General features: G+C 41.1%; 1 protein-coding gene across 6 annotated transcripts in view; it reads left to right on the plus strand.

The window, feature by feature from the left end:
• The window catches only part of TPD52 (tumor protein D52), a 102,457-nt gene that overhangs the window by 82,008 nt on the left and 3,032 nt on the right, over positions 1–17,417 (plus strand). For 3 of the 6 annotated variants that reach the window (XM_045063178.1, XM_045063176.1, XM_004774229.3), the window contains exons 3-7: positions 1,405–1,553; positions 3,086–3,187; positions 4,292–4,318; positions 12,136–12,177; positions 13,653–13,701. In XM_045063178.1, coding sequence (XP_044919113.1) covers positions 1,405–1,553; positions 3,086–3,187; positions 4,292–4,318; positions 12,136–12,177; positions 13,653–13,701 — 369 coding nt within the window. The remainder of the gene's footprint in view (positions 1–1,404; positions 1,554–3,085; positions 3,188–4,291; positions 4,319–12,135; positions 12,178–13,652; positions 13,702–17,417) is intronic. The other 3 variants (XM_004774230.3, XM_004774231.3, XM_045063177.1) reach the window with 3 other exon arrangements.

A 17,417-nucleotide genomic window follows, 5' to 3' on the forward strand; every position in this document is an offset into this window, starting at 1 on the left:
GCATGACCTGGGCTGAAACCAAGAGTTGGACACTTAACTGAGCCACCCAGTTGCCCCCATCGTATGTTGATTTCAAAGGCCATGCTGTCTTTGGAATCATAGAAGTGTGAGGTTGAGGCTGAGAATACGGCTTTGCAACAAGCCATGAGAAACATCTTTTGAAGGGTCTTGAATATCAATGACTATCCCACCCTTTCAACTTCCCGGGACAGAAGGTCTCTTCCGAGTGAGGTCTCTTCTCCTTGTGGGTCTGCCTCTTGCCCTCTGTTTTTCTGACTCTGACTTTTCTTCTGCTTCATAAGTCTTTTTCTGTTTTCCCTAGCTTCTGCGTAGAGTTTTGTCCTCCTCATCTATTTAAGCTATTGTATCTCCTCATCTCACTCTGCCCTGCCTGTACTTCAGGGTTTCTTTATCCAAGTCTTTCCAGCTTCTACTTCAGTGTTACCTCAGTTTCTCAAACTGGATTCCTGAATGAGAGAGCCTGTGATCATGGAGCATCTTTTATAGCAGGCCCATCACTGGGTGGTGGCCGCTCATTGGGTTGGCTGTCCTTGGGTCAGGGGCCTCCCTCTAACTGTGCAGCTAATTAAGCCTGGTCAGTCAGCATCAAGGGGGTCCACACGGGACTTCTGGGGGGCTCTCTGGTTTGATTTACTTACAGCTGTGGCTTTGGCAGGCCCTGGGATAGTCATTTCCAGTATAAACTCATACAAAATGTACAGGAAGGTTGGATTTCAGTTTGACTTGGCTATGGATATTTGAGTGGAGAGTGGTTTGATTTGGTACACAAATACAAATTTTGTTGGCATTCAAGTGGAAGTGTCCTGCTGGAAATACAGACCAGGGGTCAGAGAGTGGATGGCAGAATAATTTGATTATTGTCTGTGTGGAGGTTTGAGCCCTAAGCTTCCAGGAGATAGCAGAGTAAGGAAGTATAGAGAGAGAGGAGAAGCCTAAGGACAACTCAAGATAAAAATACAAAGAAGAGGAAAGAGGGGTACCTGGGGGTACCCTCGGTTTGTTAAGCATCTGACTCTTGATTTTGGCTCAGGTTGTGATCTCAGGGTTGTCAGATAGAATCTGTCATCATGCTTCACACTGGATATTGAGCCTGCTTGAGAGTCTCTCTCTCCTTCTGCCCCCCCCCCACTCCATTTGTGTGCTCGCTCTCTATTAAAAAAAAAAAAGAATGATTATAAAAACAAAACAGAAAAGAGAAGCTCTACAGGAGAGATCAGCATGTAACCAGTTAACTTAACAATATGCTGCATGTTGTTTTTAAAGAGACAAATGAATCAAATGTTTTTAAATGACTCCAGAATTTTGAGTACAGTTTTGCACTAATAATCTTCACTTTTTGAATGACTCTTGCTGTATTTTTGCCCCATCTCCCCTTCCTCATAGGTAGAAGAAGAAATCCAGACTCTGTCTCAAGTGTTAGCAGCAAAAGAGAAGCATCTAGCAGAGATCAAACGGAAACTTGGGATCAACTCACTGCAGGAACTAAAACAGAACATTGCCAAAGGCTGGCAGGATGTGACGGCAACATCTGCGTACGTTCCCTTGATCATAGATTTTTCTAGAGAATGTAAAGGATGCTTTTACAAGGATGCTTTTGCTCCTTTTGTCTGGGCAGGAGAACTGAAAGGAGATGAAGATGCTTCTGTAGCTCTTCTTTGGACTACACAGGGCTCTCCCGCCCAGTCCTCAGGTGCATCTGACTCTTCTCTAACTCTGGTCTTCCACACTGTTCTAGGGGATAGAAAGAAAACCAGCCTCGTCTGTGAGCTGAAGTAATAACATTTAAGTTCCAGCAGTGTTGTATGTTGACTTGCTGGAAATGCATCAAGTTGTCCTCAGAATGACTGCGTAGGGTGAGAGGTGAGGTAGTCAGAGAGAAGGAAACAGGATCAGGGAAGGTCTGAGGTCACAAAACTCAAAAATGTCAGGGCAGGATTTGAACTCTGGGTTGACCAAGTACAGAGCCAGTCTTTCTTCACCCTTCTCTCTATACAGCGCAAGACTCTTGGTTCATCACCTCCGGTGGGTGCTGGTGGCAGAGGCCCACCCCTCAATCTTTTTGTCTTTTTGATCACACAGATTTTGATATGGCGTGACCATCATGCCGTTTTGTGTCCCTGCACACAGAGGAGCAAGCTTCTAGGGACAGATTCTGAAGTGCGTTCTTTACTGTCTGTGTCTTCGTTCCCGGCGCTGAGCTGGTGACCAACGCAGTGAGGCTGACAGCATCCTGACAGGAAAGCTCTAGGTGCCCGCCCCCTTTGAGCCACTTTCTCCTACAGAAGTCCAGGGAACTAGTCTTTTGACTGTGTATCACCATAAACTTTTGTTTTTAGTATTTCATCTTGATGGGATAAGTAAAAATGCTGGAGCATTCCTCTCTGTAACGTGAGGATCTTAACCTCTTTGTGGCTCTCATATTCATTTGTTTTTCTTTTCCCTTCACTAATCCCTGAATAGATGGGAAGAGGGAGGTGGTCAGTGATAGCTTTAGGTTCTAGCAAATACCACAGTCAGGTCATGTTCAGTGTCGCACCTTTTATGTACTCTGCCCAGAGTCCCCAAGTCCTTATTCGGTAGCTCTGCAGACCTGCAAAATTAAAAGAAAAAAAAATTCTTGATAGCCCATACAATTTATTTGAATAATAAAGTACACTTGGGCCTTACCTTGCTTCTAATCCCTTTTTAGGACATAAAGTTAAAAAAGGCATGGGAGGAATTTGATTTCATTTTTGTTTTCTTTGGCTTCAGTGGAAAAAGCCTTTGGCTCATTTTCATCTCTTCTCCTGTTTTTGCCCTGTACCCTGATTTCCTTGGCCCTGCCTTCCTAGGCCTCCTTCTGTGTGGCCGTCCCAGGGCGCTGGTGAAGACAGCCCACCAGTGAGGGGTAGGAGTCGGGTGAGGGGGTGACACCCCCGGCGGTTGGGAAGGAGTTTGGATGTTCTGAAGACAAAATTTGTTTTAATTTTCGAGAGCTCTCTGAGAGGTGGTGATTGTGCTTTAAATAATTGCTATTAGAAAATGGTAGCTTAACTTTTCTTTGTTCTTTTAAAATTTAACATAGATACAAAAAGACATCTGAAACCTTATCTCAGGCTGGACAGAAGGCATCAGCTGCTTTCTCATCTGTTGGATCCGTCATCACCAAAAAGCTGGAAGATGTAAAGTATGTCCTCATTTCTCTTTGCTCATTAAGTATCTGAGGCAAATTGAAGTATGTTGTGGTTGTGTTTACCTCCCGACTTTGGCTGTGGCTAATGCTGGATTCTCTTTGCGAGTGAGGGAGGCCACTCCTTCAAACCGGACCTGCAGTTGGGCCTAAATTATTTTAGGTGGAGCCTTCCGACTTTGAGGCATAGCATTCAAAACAGTCATCTTACGAGTACATTTAAGGTTGTTGGAAAATTCTGGTTGTGTACTTTTGTCCTTTTAGTCCTTCCTGACCATGCAGGGTAAGTATGTCTCTCTTAGTTGCAAGTGTGTGGTTGTGGGCCAAGCCTGTTGTCCCGCTGGGGACACGTCCAGGAGCACTGCCTGCACGCTTCGACTGAGACCTGCCTTCAGTTCTGTGTGGGACACTGTTAAACACCGTGGTGTGGTGACAGCGTGCTCGTCTGTGTACTGATGTGTACTGACTTGTAAGCTCTCTCTCCATCCACGCTTAGGCCCAAATCTCGATATGGAGCTTTGCTTTTCATTTTGCATTTATATTTTAGATGAGTCTGCAGAATTTTTGTGGCAATTTCGATAAAACCACTTCACAGTGCTTTTGTGTGTCCCCCATCGTGCCGCCGCCCCCTGCCCCATGTCGATTAGAATAGCGCTGAAAGTGACAAACATGGTTTACATTTGCTGTGCTTCTGTTGGCATGAAGATTTTTTTGTTTTACCAACCAAACCCCCAGATTGCATGACTTTGTGTTTTTCATTTGTGGGGAATGTAGCTTTTACAACCAGAATTTGGTTGGTTGAATAAAAGTTTGGCAGTCAATGTACTTATGCTCTATACCAGAAAACCAAATGACTTGCTTATTTGTATCTGGACTATTGACATTCTAAGCATTGTGTAATAAACATAGCTTACTGGGATTCTCTGGACAATTGATACACATCTCACAGGTGCTCTCATTCCTTTTCACGCCAGCTTGTTTGTATTTTACTGCAGAGTCCAGTTAAAACCTTAACACAACTCTTAAAAAGTAGGTTATTTCATTATTGTAGATTTACCAGAACTTCCTTTCTTTTTTAATGCTTACTGTGGCTTCTTGCAGATTGCAAGCCTTTTCACATTCCTTTAGGTAAGGAGAGCTCGAACCATCCCTGCAGCGCAGCTGGTGTCTTAAGACAAGTGTGCTCACATAGATTATCACGCCACGTTGGATGGTTGTTTGTCCACGATGTACTTTTTCTTGCGTTTGGAGTATCTTTCTCTAGTGCATACCTATTTTTAAGGGAGGGTTTCTTGTATCCCATGGGTAACGGATAAATTAAAAGAATAATTTGACACCGTGGTTCAGGGATATGGAAATGATTTTGACATTTCTTATTTATTTATTTTTGGCGGGGGGAGGTAAAAAGAAGCAGCTTAACCATGGCATACAGAATTCCTCCCTTTTAATGTCTGACTTTGTTTTTGATGCTTTCATTTCTTTGGTGCTTTTGTAAGGATGTTGAAATTCTTCACGTGGGTCCCATTAGGTATCTGTAATAGACTACGTATGTACGCCTCATGATGTTAGCCTCCCATCTTATACAGGTTACTCGGGATATTTTTTTTAGTATGGTAAAATATACATAAGGTAAAGTCTCCCACTACTCTGTACTTTTCCATACTGGTTTTATTATCTTATAGTTTTTACTGTTTTTTAATTTCGTTCTTAAAATATACACATAAAGAGATTTCATGGTTGCAAAAGGAAAAATCATCTACTAGGCTTAAAAAAAAAAACACTTTAAAAAGATGTCATCCCAGACCATGCCTTTTAGAAGAAATCTTTGTGATGTTGAACAATCCTCTCTGTCTCCCATACAGACTGTTTTATCCAGTTAATAGAGAAAACAAAGTTGGAGGGAGGACTTTTAGAGAGTAAGCAGGAAAGGCAACATGGTAGTCTTCATCTCTGTTCCCGTGAATGCGAGTTATCTTCTCAAGTATTCTGTCTTCTTAAGTAAGGAAATATGTACTTAGAGCTGAGGTCTTTCTGTCCTAATGACACTTGGCCCTGGAATTCAGAGAAAATCATAGGGGTAAATAAACTCTAAATGCTGAGTTATTTAGCGTGAAAATAGTGCTTTAAAAAAAAATCAGCAGTAGGAGGTGATTCTGTATCTTTGGTATTCAATTAAAAATGTCCCAAGTGCTCTAGACAATCTGTTAAGACCATTTTATCTCAGGTTGTTTGGGTTGAGTGATATTCAGTCACATAATCCATTCTGCTAACATGAGATTGCATTTTGTGGGACAGGTCCAAAGAACATAACCACAAATCAGATACGGTTTTTATATGGAAAGACCTTAGAATCTTTGAGTGGATGGAGTGGGGGATTTTTTTTTTTTTTCCTTCAGAGCCCATGGTTCTTGGTCATGGTGCTTGGAAGAATAAAGAGGTAAACCAGATGAAGAGTGGTGGGCAGCAAAGCCAAGTTTGTTGAGTGAGAGTCAGTTTTACTGAGGATGATACAAAACTCCCCAGGAGGGAGGAGACCCGAGAGGGTTATCGTTGGGAGTTTTAAGTCTAGGGGTTTTTATGAGATGTTGGGTTGTATTATTATTATTAGAATCTTTGAGTGGATGGAGTGGGGGATTTTTTTTTTTTTCCTTCAGAGCCCATGGTTCTTGGTCATGGTGCTTGGAAGAATAAAGAGGTAAACCAGATGAAGAGTGGTGGGCAGCAAAGCCAAGTTTGTTGAGTGAGAGTCAGTTTTACTGAGGATGATACAAAACTCCCCAGGAGGGAGGAGACCCGAGAGGGTTATCGTTGGGAGTTTTAAGTCTAGGGGTTTTTATGAGATGTTGGGTTGTATTATTATTATTATTATTTTTTTAAAGATTTTATTTATTTATTTGACAGAGATCACAAGTAGACGGAGAGAGAGGCAAGCAGAGAGAGAGAGAGAGAGAGAGAGAGAGAGAGGGAGAGAGGGAAGCAGGCTCCCTGCTGAGCAGAGAGCCTGATGTGGGACTCTGATCCCAGGACCCTGAGATCATGACCTGAGCCGAAGGCAGCGGCTTAACCCACTGAGCCACCCAGGTGCCCTGTTGGGTTGTATTAATCTGGTTAATATGCACCTGTCATCCAATCAGGTTTTTGTCCATATGCTCATTTGCCTATCAGGGAGTTGTTCTCGGTGGGAAAGGGTGGAGGGCTCCTTCCAGGTTGTTGTAGAATAATCCTTTTAGGAGCCAGCCCTGGCCCCTGCCTGCCTTTCTTCTGACTTTCCTCGGTTAATAATATAGCATGTATTGATATGTGGAGGTTAAAGTAAGGGTTTTGATTAAAACTTGGAAATTTAGAGATATGAAATTATCTTCTAAAAGCTAAATTTTATAATTTTCACAGGTTAAAAGTTGGCTAAAGTCACGTAAATCATTTCTAGGCCAAGAAGCCCTGATCGTAATCTGATTTAATGTGTTTGGATATCATAAAAACATATGAAGACATATGTACTAGAAATACATAATAGAAAACCTCTAGAAAGAAAGACTACATTTTTTAGATCAGTGAGTCCAGGGAACCGTACTGGCCCCAGAAACTGTCCAGGAGAGGGAACGTGGAAGTGGGTGTTGACGGTTTCAGTCCCAACAGGGCCTTTTCTCGTGTGGAGACTGATGCAGCACTTTCTGCCAAGTGCTGGAAATAGCTGGTTAATCCTGTCAACTACCCTTTGTTTTGAGTCCCTGCTTACCCAGCAAGCCTGAGGCGATGATTTCTCTCTCTGACTGGATTGTGGATGATTTGCTGACGTGAATTAGATTCGGCAACAGTTTTTATGCCACATTGTCAGTTAATAAATTGGCACTTGGGATTTAGAAATTTGTCTTACACCGGAAGTGGGTGTGTGAGGAGGACGGAGGACGAAGCAGAGGAAATAAGAGAGATGGAGAGATCTGTTTTGAATGCCCTGAAAATTAGGTGTGGGATGGCCAGACATGGGGCAGGGTAATGGGAGGCCCTGTAGGGACAGCCAGCTCCCCCCACCCCCGGGTGGTACATTCATATCCACCCCTCTCCTGTTTACTTATTTTCTACACATACATGCTGAGCTTTGACTCATGATTTTAATTTTTTGAGAGGTATTTTGAAAGCGCCTTCTCATTTTCCTTGGTGCCAGTATTAAACCTCAGTTTTTAGTATTCGAGTATAGTATAGTAATTCAGTAGTCTCTTTATCAGTACCTTTGATATATGAAGGAGGAAGTGCTCATTAACTTTGCCCTTATTTCCAAAGGAAGTTTCTCCTTTTTATGTGTGTCTTTCTTCATAAAAACCTCTACATTTTTTTTGTGGGGGGGGCTCATTAAAGTAACTCCAGAAAATTCTGTTTTGCTGAAAATTTCCACCACTTAATGGGAAAAGAAATGACATCTTCTCTCTCAGAGAGTGCTTCTTGATTAGAATTTGGGAAGCTTTATTGAACTTTTCTTCCTTTCACGCCCATATTTCCTAATTTCAGTTACCACAGTCGTTCATTCATTCATTCTTTCATTCAGAAGTATTTGTTTGAATGCTAGCCTTGTGCCAGCCCCTGGTCTGGACTGTGTGGTTCGAGTTCCCACTGAAATAATGGTACAGTGTGAAAGTTTTAAATATAATCTAATGTGAGATAAATGTTAACGTGTGTTTCCATTAAAGTCCTCAGTAGTAGTAGTAATAATAATGGTGAATTAATTATGCTCCAGGCAAGGCTCTGTATAGTCCCGCTGAAGGAGGTGCTGTTATTTATTTATTTATTTATTTATTTATTTATTTATTTGATTGTACAGAAGAAACAAAGCCATCGAGAGATTAAGTGGCTTCCCCAAGGTCACACAGCTAAGTGGTTGAAGGCTGAGACTTGAACCCCAACAGCACCCTACTTCTGGAGCCAGCATTCTTCTTCTCTGCATTATTTTGCTTCCCCAAAGCCATGATGGTTGAAGAATATGTCCCTCTAGGCACTGCCCGGTGGTTACCTTGGTTTATCACTTTCAGTCAAGGAATTACCAAGAGGGCAGAACGGAATAATACACAGATAGCGCGCCTGGCACATAGTAAGCATTAACTGTTCACCCTACCCCTCCTTTCTCTGTGTCCTACCTACTCCTTCCTTCCTCCTCATTCCTCCTTTTATGCCGCCTTCTTCATAGTGATTAGGGGTGAAGAGATCAAGTAGCTGGGTAAGAAACAAGGAAAATGTAAAAAAAAAAATATTCAGTCTTTTGAAAGAATAACTTTTCTAAAGTAAGAGTAAATACAAGATTGAGAAGCATTTAGTGAGAACCTGGTTGCCATATGGTTTCTTTTTTGGTCAGTGTTTTGAGGAGCCCAGATTTACATTACTACTCTTGATACTACACATTTAAGGGTTGCCATTCAAGATGGAAAAATGTTAACAATATTTGCTGTATGGTTGTTAACTAATCCTCACAATGTATCTATTAGAGACTGCTCTGGCCTCCCAGCAACATGGCTTTTTGCTTCTGAAGTTTTCCATAGTTAAACTTCAGTGAGATTGGAGATGTTAGGTAAGTTGAGGCAAGTTGTGTAGCTTTCCATAGGGAATCTAGGAGAGCAAGAACAGCTGCCCTGGGAATTACAAACTAGCCACCAACAAAATGGAATTTCATCTATATGTGGATTACAAAGAAGTTCAAATAACTGAGTAGATTTGAAATCGCTGGGTACTCTTTGTACTCCCTATCAACATGGCTACCTCGGATGCAGGGAGACCCACACTTTGTATGAATTTGTGTTACTTTGATCTCATTCTTTGTTCAGTGAGTATATTTTTAACCTTACTGTGAAATACAAAACCTAAAGAAAGGTGCTCACAACCAAATTCAGCTCTGTGATTTGTCACAAAATAAACACTTTATCATTATCACTTCCTTGCTTTTCCTTATGTATTCCCGCATAAATATTAAGTATGTGTATTCTTCCCTTTGTCTTTGCGGCTAACAGCTAATGGAAGTTCAACACTAGCAAGTAGGACCCTGAAGGCCTTACAAGAGATGCTACATTGTTTCTTAGATTTCTCAGAGTGATTATTTTTAACATTCTTCAAGTCACACTGCAGAAATCATTGGGGCCGGTGAGGTGCTTCATAACGTAAGTGCCCCAGATTGTCAGCTTCTGACTTGGTTTTCTTGGAAGGATATTGGTAGTCCTTTCTTGTAATAAGTGTAAAAACCAAACATTTAAAAAGTTATCTGTATTTCCAATATTATTGTTTTCTCCTGTTAGCCTTATTTGTCAGTTTCCCTTTTTCTTCCTGACGTCTCCTTGCATTGATGTTCTACTACCATCTATCTACTTTCTTAATCGGGGGAGACCCCTTGATTAGACTCATGCGTAGCTCTCCACTGCCTTCTTGTTTCCATTCTCCATCTCCTGATAATTCCAGGTGACTTACAATTCCCTTCTTCAACTTTTAGGGCCCCAGGGCTGATTTCTTACATGTAGGATAATCCTGAAGTAACTTGTGCTCCAGATGTTGAATTTACTACGATTAACTTGATGCACTTAGAATGCATTTTATGATTATTTCTTTCACTTTGCCTTTGACCCCATTCCCTCTTAACTAGCTTGTATGTTCAAGGGGGCACAGAGCTCCCCAAATGACCATTGGAAGGAATGAGCTTTTACATGGTGCTTAGGAACAGTGGCTAGGATTAGCTGTGGACTTCTGAAATTGGCAGTTTTGCCACCCATTTCCTCATTTTGTCAATACTGTGAATTCAGTCTGTGAGTCCCACGAACAAGCAGTTTATCACACATTCAGCTGTAAGTCTCCTCCTTTTGCCAGAATTTGGTAATTTCTGCCAAAATGAATATTCTAGTGAAGAGTCTTGGTTATAAGGAGCAAAATATTGTGTAAATTAGCTGACCTAAGAAGGGGAATGTGCTTCACAGAAAGAGAATCCAAGAAGAGGAAAGGAAGCAAGTCCTGGACCCACCCAGACTAGGCGTGCTGATTGGAAAGCTGGTAGAAATCAAGGTCGCTTCCAGAAACCAAGGAAACCACTGTTCCTCTCCCACCTGCTCCCCCCTCCCCCTAACCATCCCCACATGGTCCTCTCTCCTTCCTTTCCTCTACCTCCCTCTGTGCTTCTGTTCAGTACTTTTTTGGGAACTCGCTTCCTTTGCTGTCGTGCAGCTTTGCCCTTCCTGGTCCCATAAAAGGTCTTCCTCGACACCTAAGCCTGCATAACTTTATTAGCTCAAGTACTTAGCCACTAACTGACCAATGGCTTAGTGTCCTAATTACAAAATCCCAGGATAAGAAAAGAACCTTAATTGGTCTCTTCTTGGCCCCCCCCTTTTGTTCAGCACAAACAATTTGTAGATGAGCAGGAGGTTAGTTGTGGTTGGGCTCCACTGATCCAGTTATCATCACTTAGGATGATGGAAAGTGGCTGAAGAAATGTGATTATGCAGACAGACTCTTTAGAAGTCTATCGCAAACTACTGTAATTAAAACAATTAGAATTGTAAACGAAGAGGGATGATTTTTATTCCTCTTTGTCCTTCAAATATGGATCCAGCCCACTGCAGTGGATCAAGGAGGAAAAGAATTAGCAAATTCCTCTTAGAGAATAGTCTTATATCCAAGTTATATACCACTCTTATAGTATAGAGAGAATGGTGAGCTGTATGGCTCTTTGCTTCTGTCATGTACGACATTAAGTATGAATGTCCAAATATTTTACCAGTTATTTTGATTGTGAACTGCAAGCATATTTTGATTTATGTCAAGATCATACTTCCATGTCACTACATATTAGTGCAAAACTAGATTGCGGGAGCTTCTTTTGAAACGCATTATCATTTGTAAAACAGATTTTTTTGAGAAAACTAAATCACACATGCAATATTCAAATATAATTGAGAATACCTTGGACTGTCCAGCTTAACCACAGGAAAGATTTCCTGCCAAAAGTGCTGTGCCAGTGATCAGAATATTTCAAGGACAGCAATCATATCATCAATTTACAGTGACTTTGTGAGCCATAATAGTAAAGTACTTTCATTTTGTGAGGCGGTCTCTATGGGAGATGGCTGAGAGTAGATAACCTTGAACCTGGGTGGTCAGTGAACCACATTGCCCTAGAGAAGGAAGCTGGTCCTGGTAAAACAAAGGACCAGATGGTATTTGAATGACCATTAAGAACATTTAGTTAATGGGAATGAAATACAAGTGTCTCTTACTAGAAAATTAATACTACTACTAAGGAGTGATCTCTGATCTGACTTGAAGTTGTCAAATAGGTGATTTATTTTGGTCTGATCACAAATCTGTGGGAGAAAGGCAGCTGCTGGAACCCTTCTCCAGCCTCATTTGTGTGTGTGTGTGTGTGCGCGCCTCTTTGTGTGCTTCGTTTTTTTGTTTGTTTGTTTGTTTTTTTGAGGGGAGGCGGTGAACATTGAATTAGGAATCAGGAAGACCCAGGTTCCATTCTTGATTCTACTATGACCCTGGGTAAATCATTTAACTTCTGAGCCTTGGTGCTAGATGACCCACAGTGAAAGCACTGGAGTTTCCAAAGTGCTATAAAATGTAAGGTTGAATTATTAGTTCTATCAACTTATGTGATTTAAATTGGCTCATGAAGGAGCACCTGACTGGCTCAGTCCGTGGAGCATATGACTCTTGATCTTGGGGTCATGAGTTCAAGCCCATGTTGGGTATAGAGATTATTTTAATAAATAAACTAAAAAATTTTTTTGAAAAATTTTAAACAAATTGGCTCATGAATAAAAATAAATTATTTTGGGAATGACTTTGATCCCCTCCACCTCAAAAAGTAGATTAAGTCTTCATGGTGCCAAAAGAATAAGCTTCTAGAAAGAAGGTTTTTATCATGTCTAATCACAGTACTAATTTCATGTCTATCTCTTTTTAATGCTGCCTCTTAGTATCCGCTCCATTCAACATTCAATTAGCATGCCTGCTATGAGGTAAAGTATATTTTTATAAAATGTACTTGATCTTACTTAGTACTTATTCTTTACTTAGATGTTGAACTTGAACTGTTCTGAAACAGAGACCTGGGGTTCTGCTCTACGTAAGCTGAGTGTCCATATCTGTCAGTTTTCATTCACTCTACGTGTGATGTTAAGAGGGTATGAGAGATACATTCAAGATTTGTGATTAAAAAAAAAAAACTCTTATATTTTGAAAACCCATAATATTGTTTCATATCTTTAATCTGCTTAATTGAAAACATGAACACGACTCATCTAACGAAGCTGCTTTTTCGCATCTCTAATACGTGTCCCACCACATCTGCCTACATTAGCTTTAATTGCTCCTCTTCTCTTCCATCCTTCCAGTTCCACTTCCCTCATCCCACCGTGACATTTGGAGCCAGCTGTGATTTAATTGTATAGTCCACTTTCATTAGGAAACCCGTGCAAGTGGCATATGTTATTACCACGCTTGCCTCTCTAGGGAGGCAGGGGACTTTTAATCATACATGCTTGGCTAAACTTGTAGCAAACTTCAGAACTACCAGGAGAGCTTGTTAAAGCCCCTTGTTGGCTGGGCCTCTCCTCTGGTTTCTGATTTCTGTAAGCCTGAGGTGGGACCTGAGGACTTGCATTGCCAGCCGCTTCCCAAGAGTCACTGATGCATCTGGGGGCCCGCCCCTTGTCACTGGCTGCCCATCCCCACTGTGGGAGGGAGGAGACCCCGTATTCCCTTCTTCACCTTTTCCATCTAGGGTAACATGAAGGATATTTGAGGTCAGGTGAAGTCTGGCAGTTTGGAAACCCAGATGTGAGCAACATAGGTGCTGTGATCCTCCGTAATTAATACAGATGAGTGGGAAGGCCTGTGAAGGCCTGGGATCTGAGTGCTCTGTCCCCCGGGGAAGCTTTGTGATGTAGACGAAACCACATCTCTTCCTTTCGGTCTCCCTTTCTTGGTCTCTAATGCTGCTCCCTGGAAACCAGGATCCCTGTTCATGCTTGGGGCATGGGTCTGCTTGTCCTGCTTGGGGATGTGGGTTACTACTGTAGGACTCTGGCCAGGCAACATGGGAATTTAAACTCGAGTTTTAAAGTATAGTACGGTCACCAAAGGTAAAGTGGCATGACTAGATGGGTGAAATGACAGAATCGATGTTCTAGGTGCCTTTGTTCCCTCTCCTCACACATGTACTGGACTCCAACTGTTGTCCCGTATGACTGAGACAGGCCGTTTGTGGAACTGAAGGTGGTGTTGTCAAAATCTTAGACCCGAAACGGATCATTTTCCCTAGTAATGTCCTACCTAATGATTTGTGTGTGTGCCTGCACACACATGTACAGTTTATCAGTCTCTTCTTTGACCGAGAATAATGGTGAAGAGGAATACAGTCAACTAATGACGCCAAGCTAGTGAGTTTTATTCAGTGTTTGTAATAGAACTCTGTTTTTCTTTCTCTCCATAGAAACTCCCCAACTTTCAAATCATTTGAAGAAAAGGTTGAAAACTTAAAGGCAAGTAGAGACGAATAGTGATGTCTTACTTGGTACCTTAATTTTTTAATTTTTTTTGCTGTGGGTAAATTATTCTCATTACTCTTTCTTTCTAAAAGTATTTAAAGAGCCTTAATAACTTTATTTACATTATTATGGGTGATATATTCTCTTTTAATCCATTTTTTGAGTGTATGTTGTAGCATGGCAGAAGCTAAATGCTGAAAGGAAATGTAGGATTTAAAAAGCAGTAGTACTCCAGAACTTTGTGTGACTCAAATACTTTTATAACCAGATAAAATTTAATATAAATTTTATTGTAGAAAATTAATAAGTACATTACAAAAGCACAAAAAGTAAGACACAAAAAAGTTGGTCCTATCACCTAGAGTCAGCGATACGTATGTAGTAGAACTATGCCTTTGTGCTTTAAGAAGGAATTAACCAAATACCACAACATTTTCCTATGTCATTAAATATTCTTCCTCAAAATTAGGTTTAATGATTGCTTACATGTACCCTCTGACAGATAGTGTTTGTTCAGTCCTCAGTTATTAGACATTTAAGATAATGATGGGGATGCCATGGTGATCATTATTAATGATGCATGGTTTTATTTTTTGATGGCTTTGATTTCAGGGAAGGTGGGCATTTTTCCACCACTAGCTTTCTTAATTTGTAAATTATATTATTTTCAAGATTATATTCAAAATTATAAAATCACCAACTCAGGATTACCAGTGGCCAGAAAGGTTGTCTTAGGTCCCATCTACTGCCCAGCCCTTCTCTACAAATTTGTGCAAAGCCAGTATTAACTTTATTCTTAAACTAAATCTGTTAAGTACTGTAGATGTTTTTAAGGATTAAAGGCATTATCTTAAACCCTTTATATAAATCTGCTTAAAAACAAATATTCAGATTCAGTCTTTCAGAATTGTAACTGGAGTCACTTATTTCTAAATGCATCTTTTTTTCTTTCCTTTTTCCTTTTTTTTTTTTTAAGATTTATAATTAATTTTTTATTTATTTATTTTTTTAATAGAGAAACAGTGAGAGAGGGAACACAAATGGGGAGTGGGAGAGGGAGAACAGGCTTCCTGTGGAGCAGGGAGCCCAGTGCAGGGCTTGATCCTAGGACTCAGGGATCATGACCTGAACTGAAAACAGACACTTAAGGACTGAGCCACCCAGGTGCCCCTAAATGCTTCCTAAATTGCAGAAGCAGGGGATACTTATGGAATAAAAACCAAACACTCTTCCAAGACCTGGATCTTTTTTTCTTTTACAGACACAAATACACACCTTTTCTCTTTCTACATAAATGCATAAACATTTTTCAGAAAGAATCACACTGCACAGACAGTCCTATAACATTGTTTATTCAGCCCCCACTAGCATATGTACTCTATGATCCCACAGACACAGACACCTGTTCCTTTTACTCACTGATGCTTCTCAAAGGCCTAGAATAGTCCTTGGCACATTGAAGCTGCTTAATACTTATTTGATGAGCAAAATGTTTATCCTAGTCGTTCTTCTAGGTCAGTATGAGACCTGCTTTATTCTTTATAATGCCTAGTCATGTATTTGAAAATAGACTGTACATTGTCGAAGTCAAGGTTTACTAGAATTCAGTTCTCACTATTTGGGGTCTGTTGTGATAAGCCTCGCCTTGAAATCTGCCTTAAGCATTAGTTTTTGAAATGACTGGTTGGAAAACCAGACAACTGTATTCTTTTGCCATTGAAGGTGAGGAGAAAAGTCCAGGTCATTTACTACATACTCTCCTTCTGAGTAGATTTAGCTTCTATAAATTGTGGTAAAATTTGGCTTTTGAGACATGACTAGGCACCATTCAGATAAAAAACTTGTAATTTTTTTAAAAAGTGAAGTTTATGAAACATAACCTCAAAAGGCTGTAAAATATGGTTGTATGCTTGGGACGTAATTTAGCTAGATTACATTTATATTCAATTAAACATCAGGTCTCCATGTACTTAGGTTTAGATTTTGGATTGATTCATGGGTCTGGGATTATTGGGCATTTGCTATGTGACAGGGGTAGGCCTCAGAGATACCACAGTGAGCAAGAGACAGAGACCCTTTCTGTAAGATGGGTAGACATTTGAATGGCCAATGAAAATAAAGTGAGGTCAGGTGCCATGACAGGGAGACTCGGGGATGCAGTGGGACCAGTAGCAGGAATGTCTGTCTTGGCCTAGGGGGGAAGATAGGGAAGGGCATCTCACAGGACACAATAATATAAATGGAGGCTTTGAGGTTGAGGGGAATGTTTGCAGCTTTGGAGCCCTTTTCAGGAATACCAGGAACTTTGCTGTGCTTGTAGGGTAGTGAGCAGAAGATGAAGCTAGGGTGATGGGTAGGCCACACTAAAGAATTTGGACTTGGGGCAATGGGACGCCCTTAATGGATTTCAAACAGTGTGGGTAGTGTATGCTGTGCATTTTGGAAAGATCACTGGTGCCCTGCAGAGCTGAGGGAACGAAGACTGGCGTCAGAAGACTAGTTAGGACAAAGGAATTATGCCAAGATGGTGGTGGGGTGAGTTAAGGTAGTGCCCATGGGACAGGTTTCAGAGATGTTTAGAATTTAGAAATGACAGCTTGAAAGTCGCCCTTGGATTGGATGTGGCACAAGAGAGAACGATCAAGGATTCTCTCCCAGGTATCCGACTGGGCCAACTAGGTAGCTGCTACAGCCAATTAAGGTCTTAAGGAAGAATAGAGAAAGGACCAGTTGTGGAAGGAGTCCTGCATTAGACGTGTTGAATTGCAAGGGTCTTAAACTTTTCCTGTAATAAAGGAGTGTGTTTTAATAAATTAGTAAATATGCAGTGGACAAAAGTCGTGCAGATTTTCCAAACAATTTAGGGATCGTTGATGGGAAACCAAAGAGAGTGAGAGAAAATTTCAGCTAGATTCCAACTGATAATGTGGCTAGTCAGTTACGATTCAACTAAGAGCAGGGGCAAGTTAAACCTACCGTGAGTTGCTTTGTGGGTTTCTGATTAACGTTTCCTAATATTAGTCAGCTGTCCCGTCGGGCAGTAAGGAGATGTAACAGAGAGCATAGATAGGTCAGTGTTGTTAAGGATGAAATGACATAAGGGTTTTGAAAAGCATAAAGTATGATACAAATGTAAGGCAGACCTATTCATACAGACAGATGTTCACTGACAAAATTTCAGGCCAGATAAATTGGAGTAGTGCTTCACACCCTGTAACTTGTCTAGGAAGCCCCTGGAGATCTCTAGAAGGAGGTGGGGAGACTGGGCTGAGCCTACATGTCTAACAGGCTCCCAGGGGGCACTGAGTCAGTCTGGGGATCCTTGCACCACACTGTAAGTAGCAGCACATTAGGTTTTATGCTGTAACTGGGAAAAACAGATCAATTTCTTTGCTTGTCAGATTCAGTAGTTCTTTTCTTTTTTTTTTTTTAAGATTATTTATTTATTTATTTGACAGGCAGAGATTACAAGTAGGCAGAGAGGCAGGCAGAGAGAGAGGAGGAAGCAAGCTCTCTGCTGAGCAGAGAGCCTGATGCGGGGCTCGATCCCAGGACCCTGGGATCATGACCTGAGCCGAAGGCAAAGGCTTTAACCCACTGAGCCACCCAGGCGCCCCAGATTCAGTATTTCTTGAATGAATGTAGCTGAATGAACAGTCTGATGGAGCTAAAGTGTTTTCCAAATATAGACAGACTTCCAATAGATATTT

The sequence above is a fragment of the Mustela putorius genome, unplaced genomic scaffold, assembly GCF_011764305.1.
Source record: "Mustela putorius furo isolate JIRA1106 unplaced genomic scaffold, ASM1176430v1.1 tig00003846_pilon_pilon_pilon, whole genome shotgun sequence".
In the NCBI taxonomy this organism is placed as follows: Eukaryota; Metazoa; Chordata; class Mammalia; order Carnivora; family Mustelidae; genus Mustela; species Mustela putorius.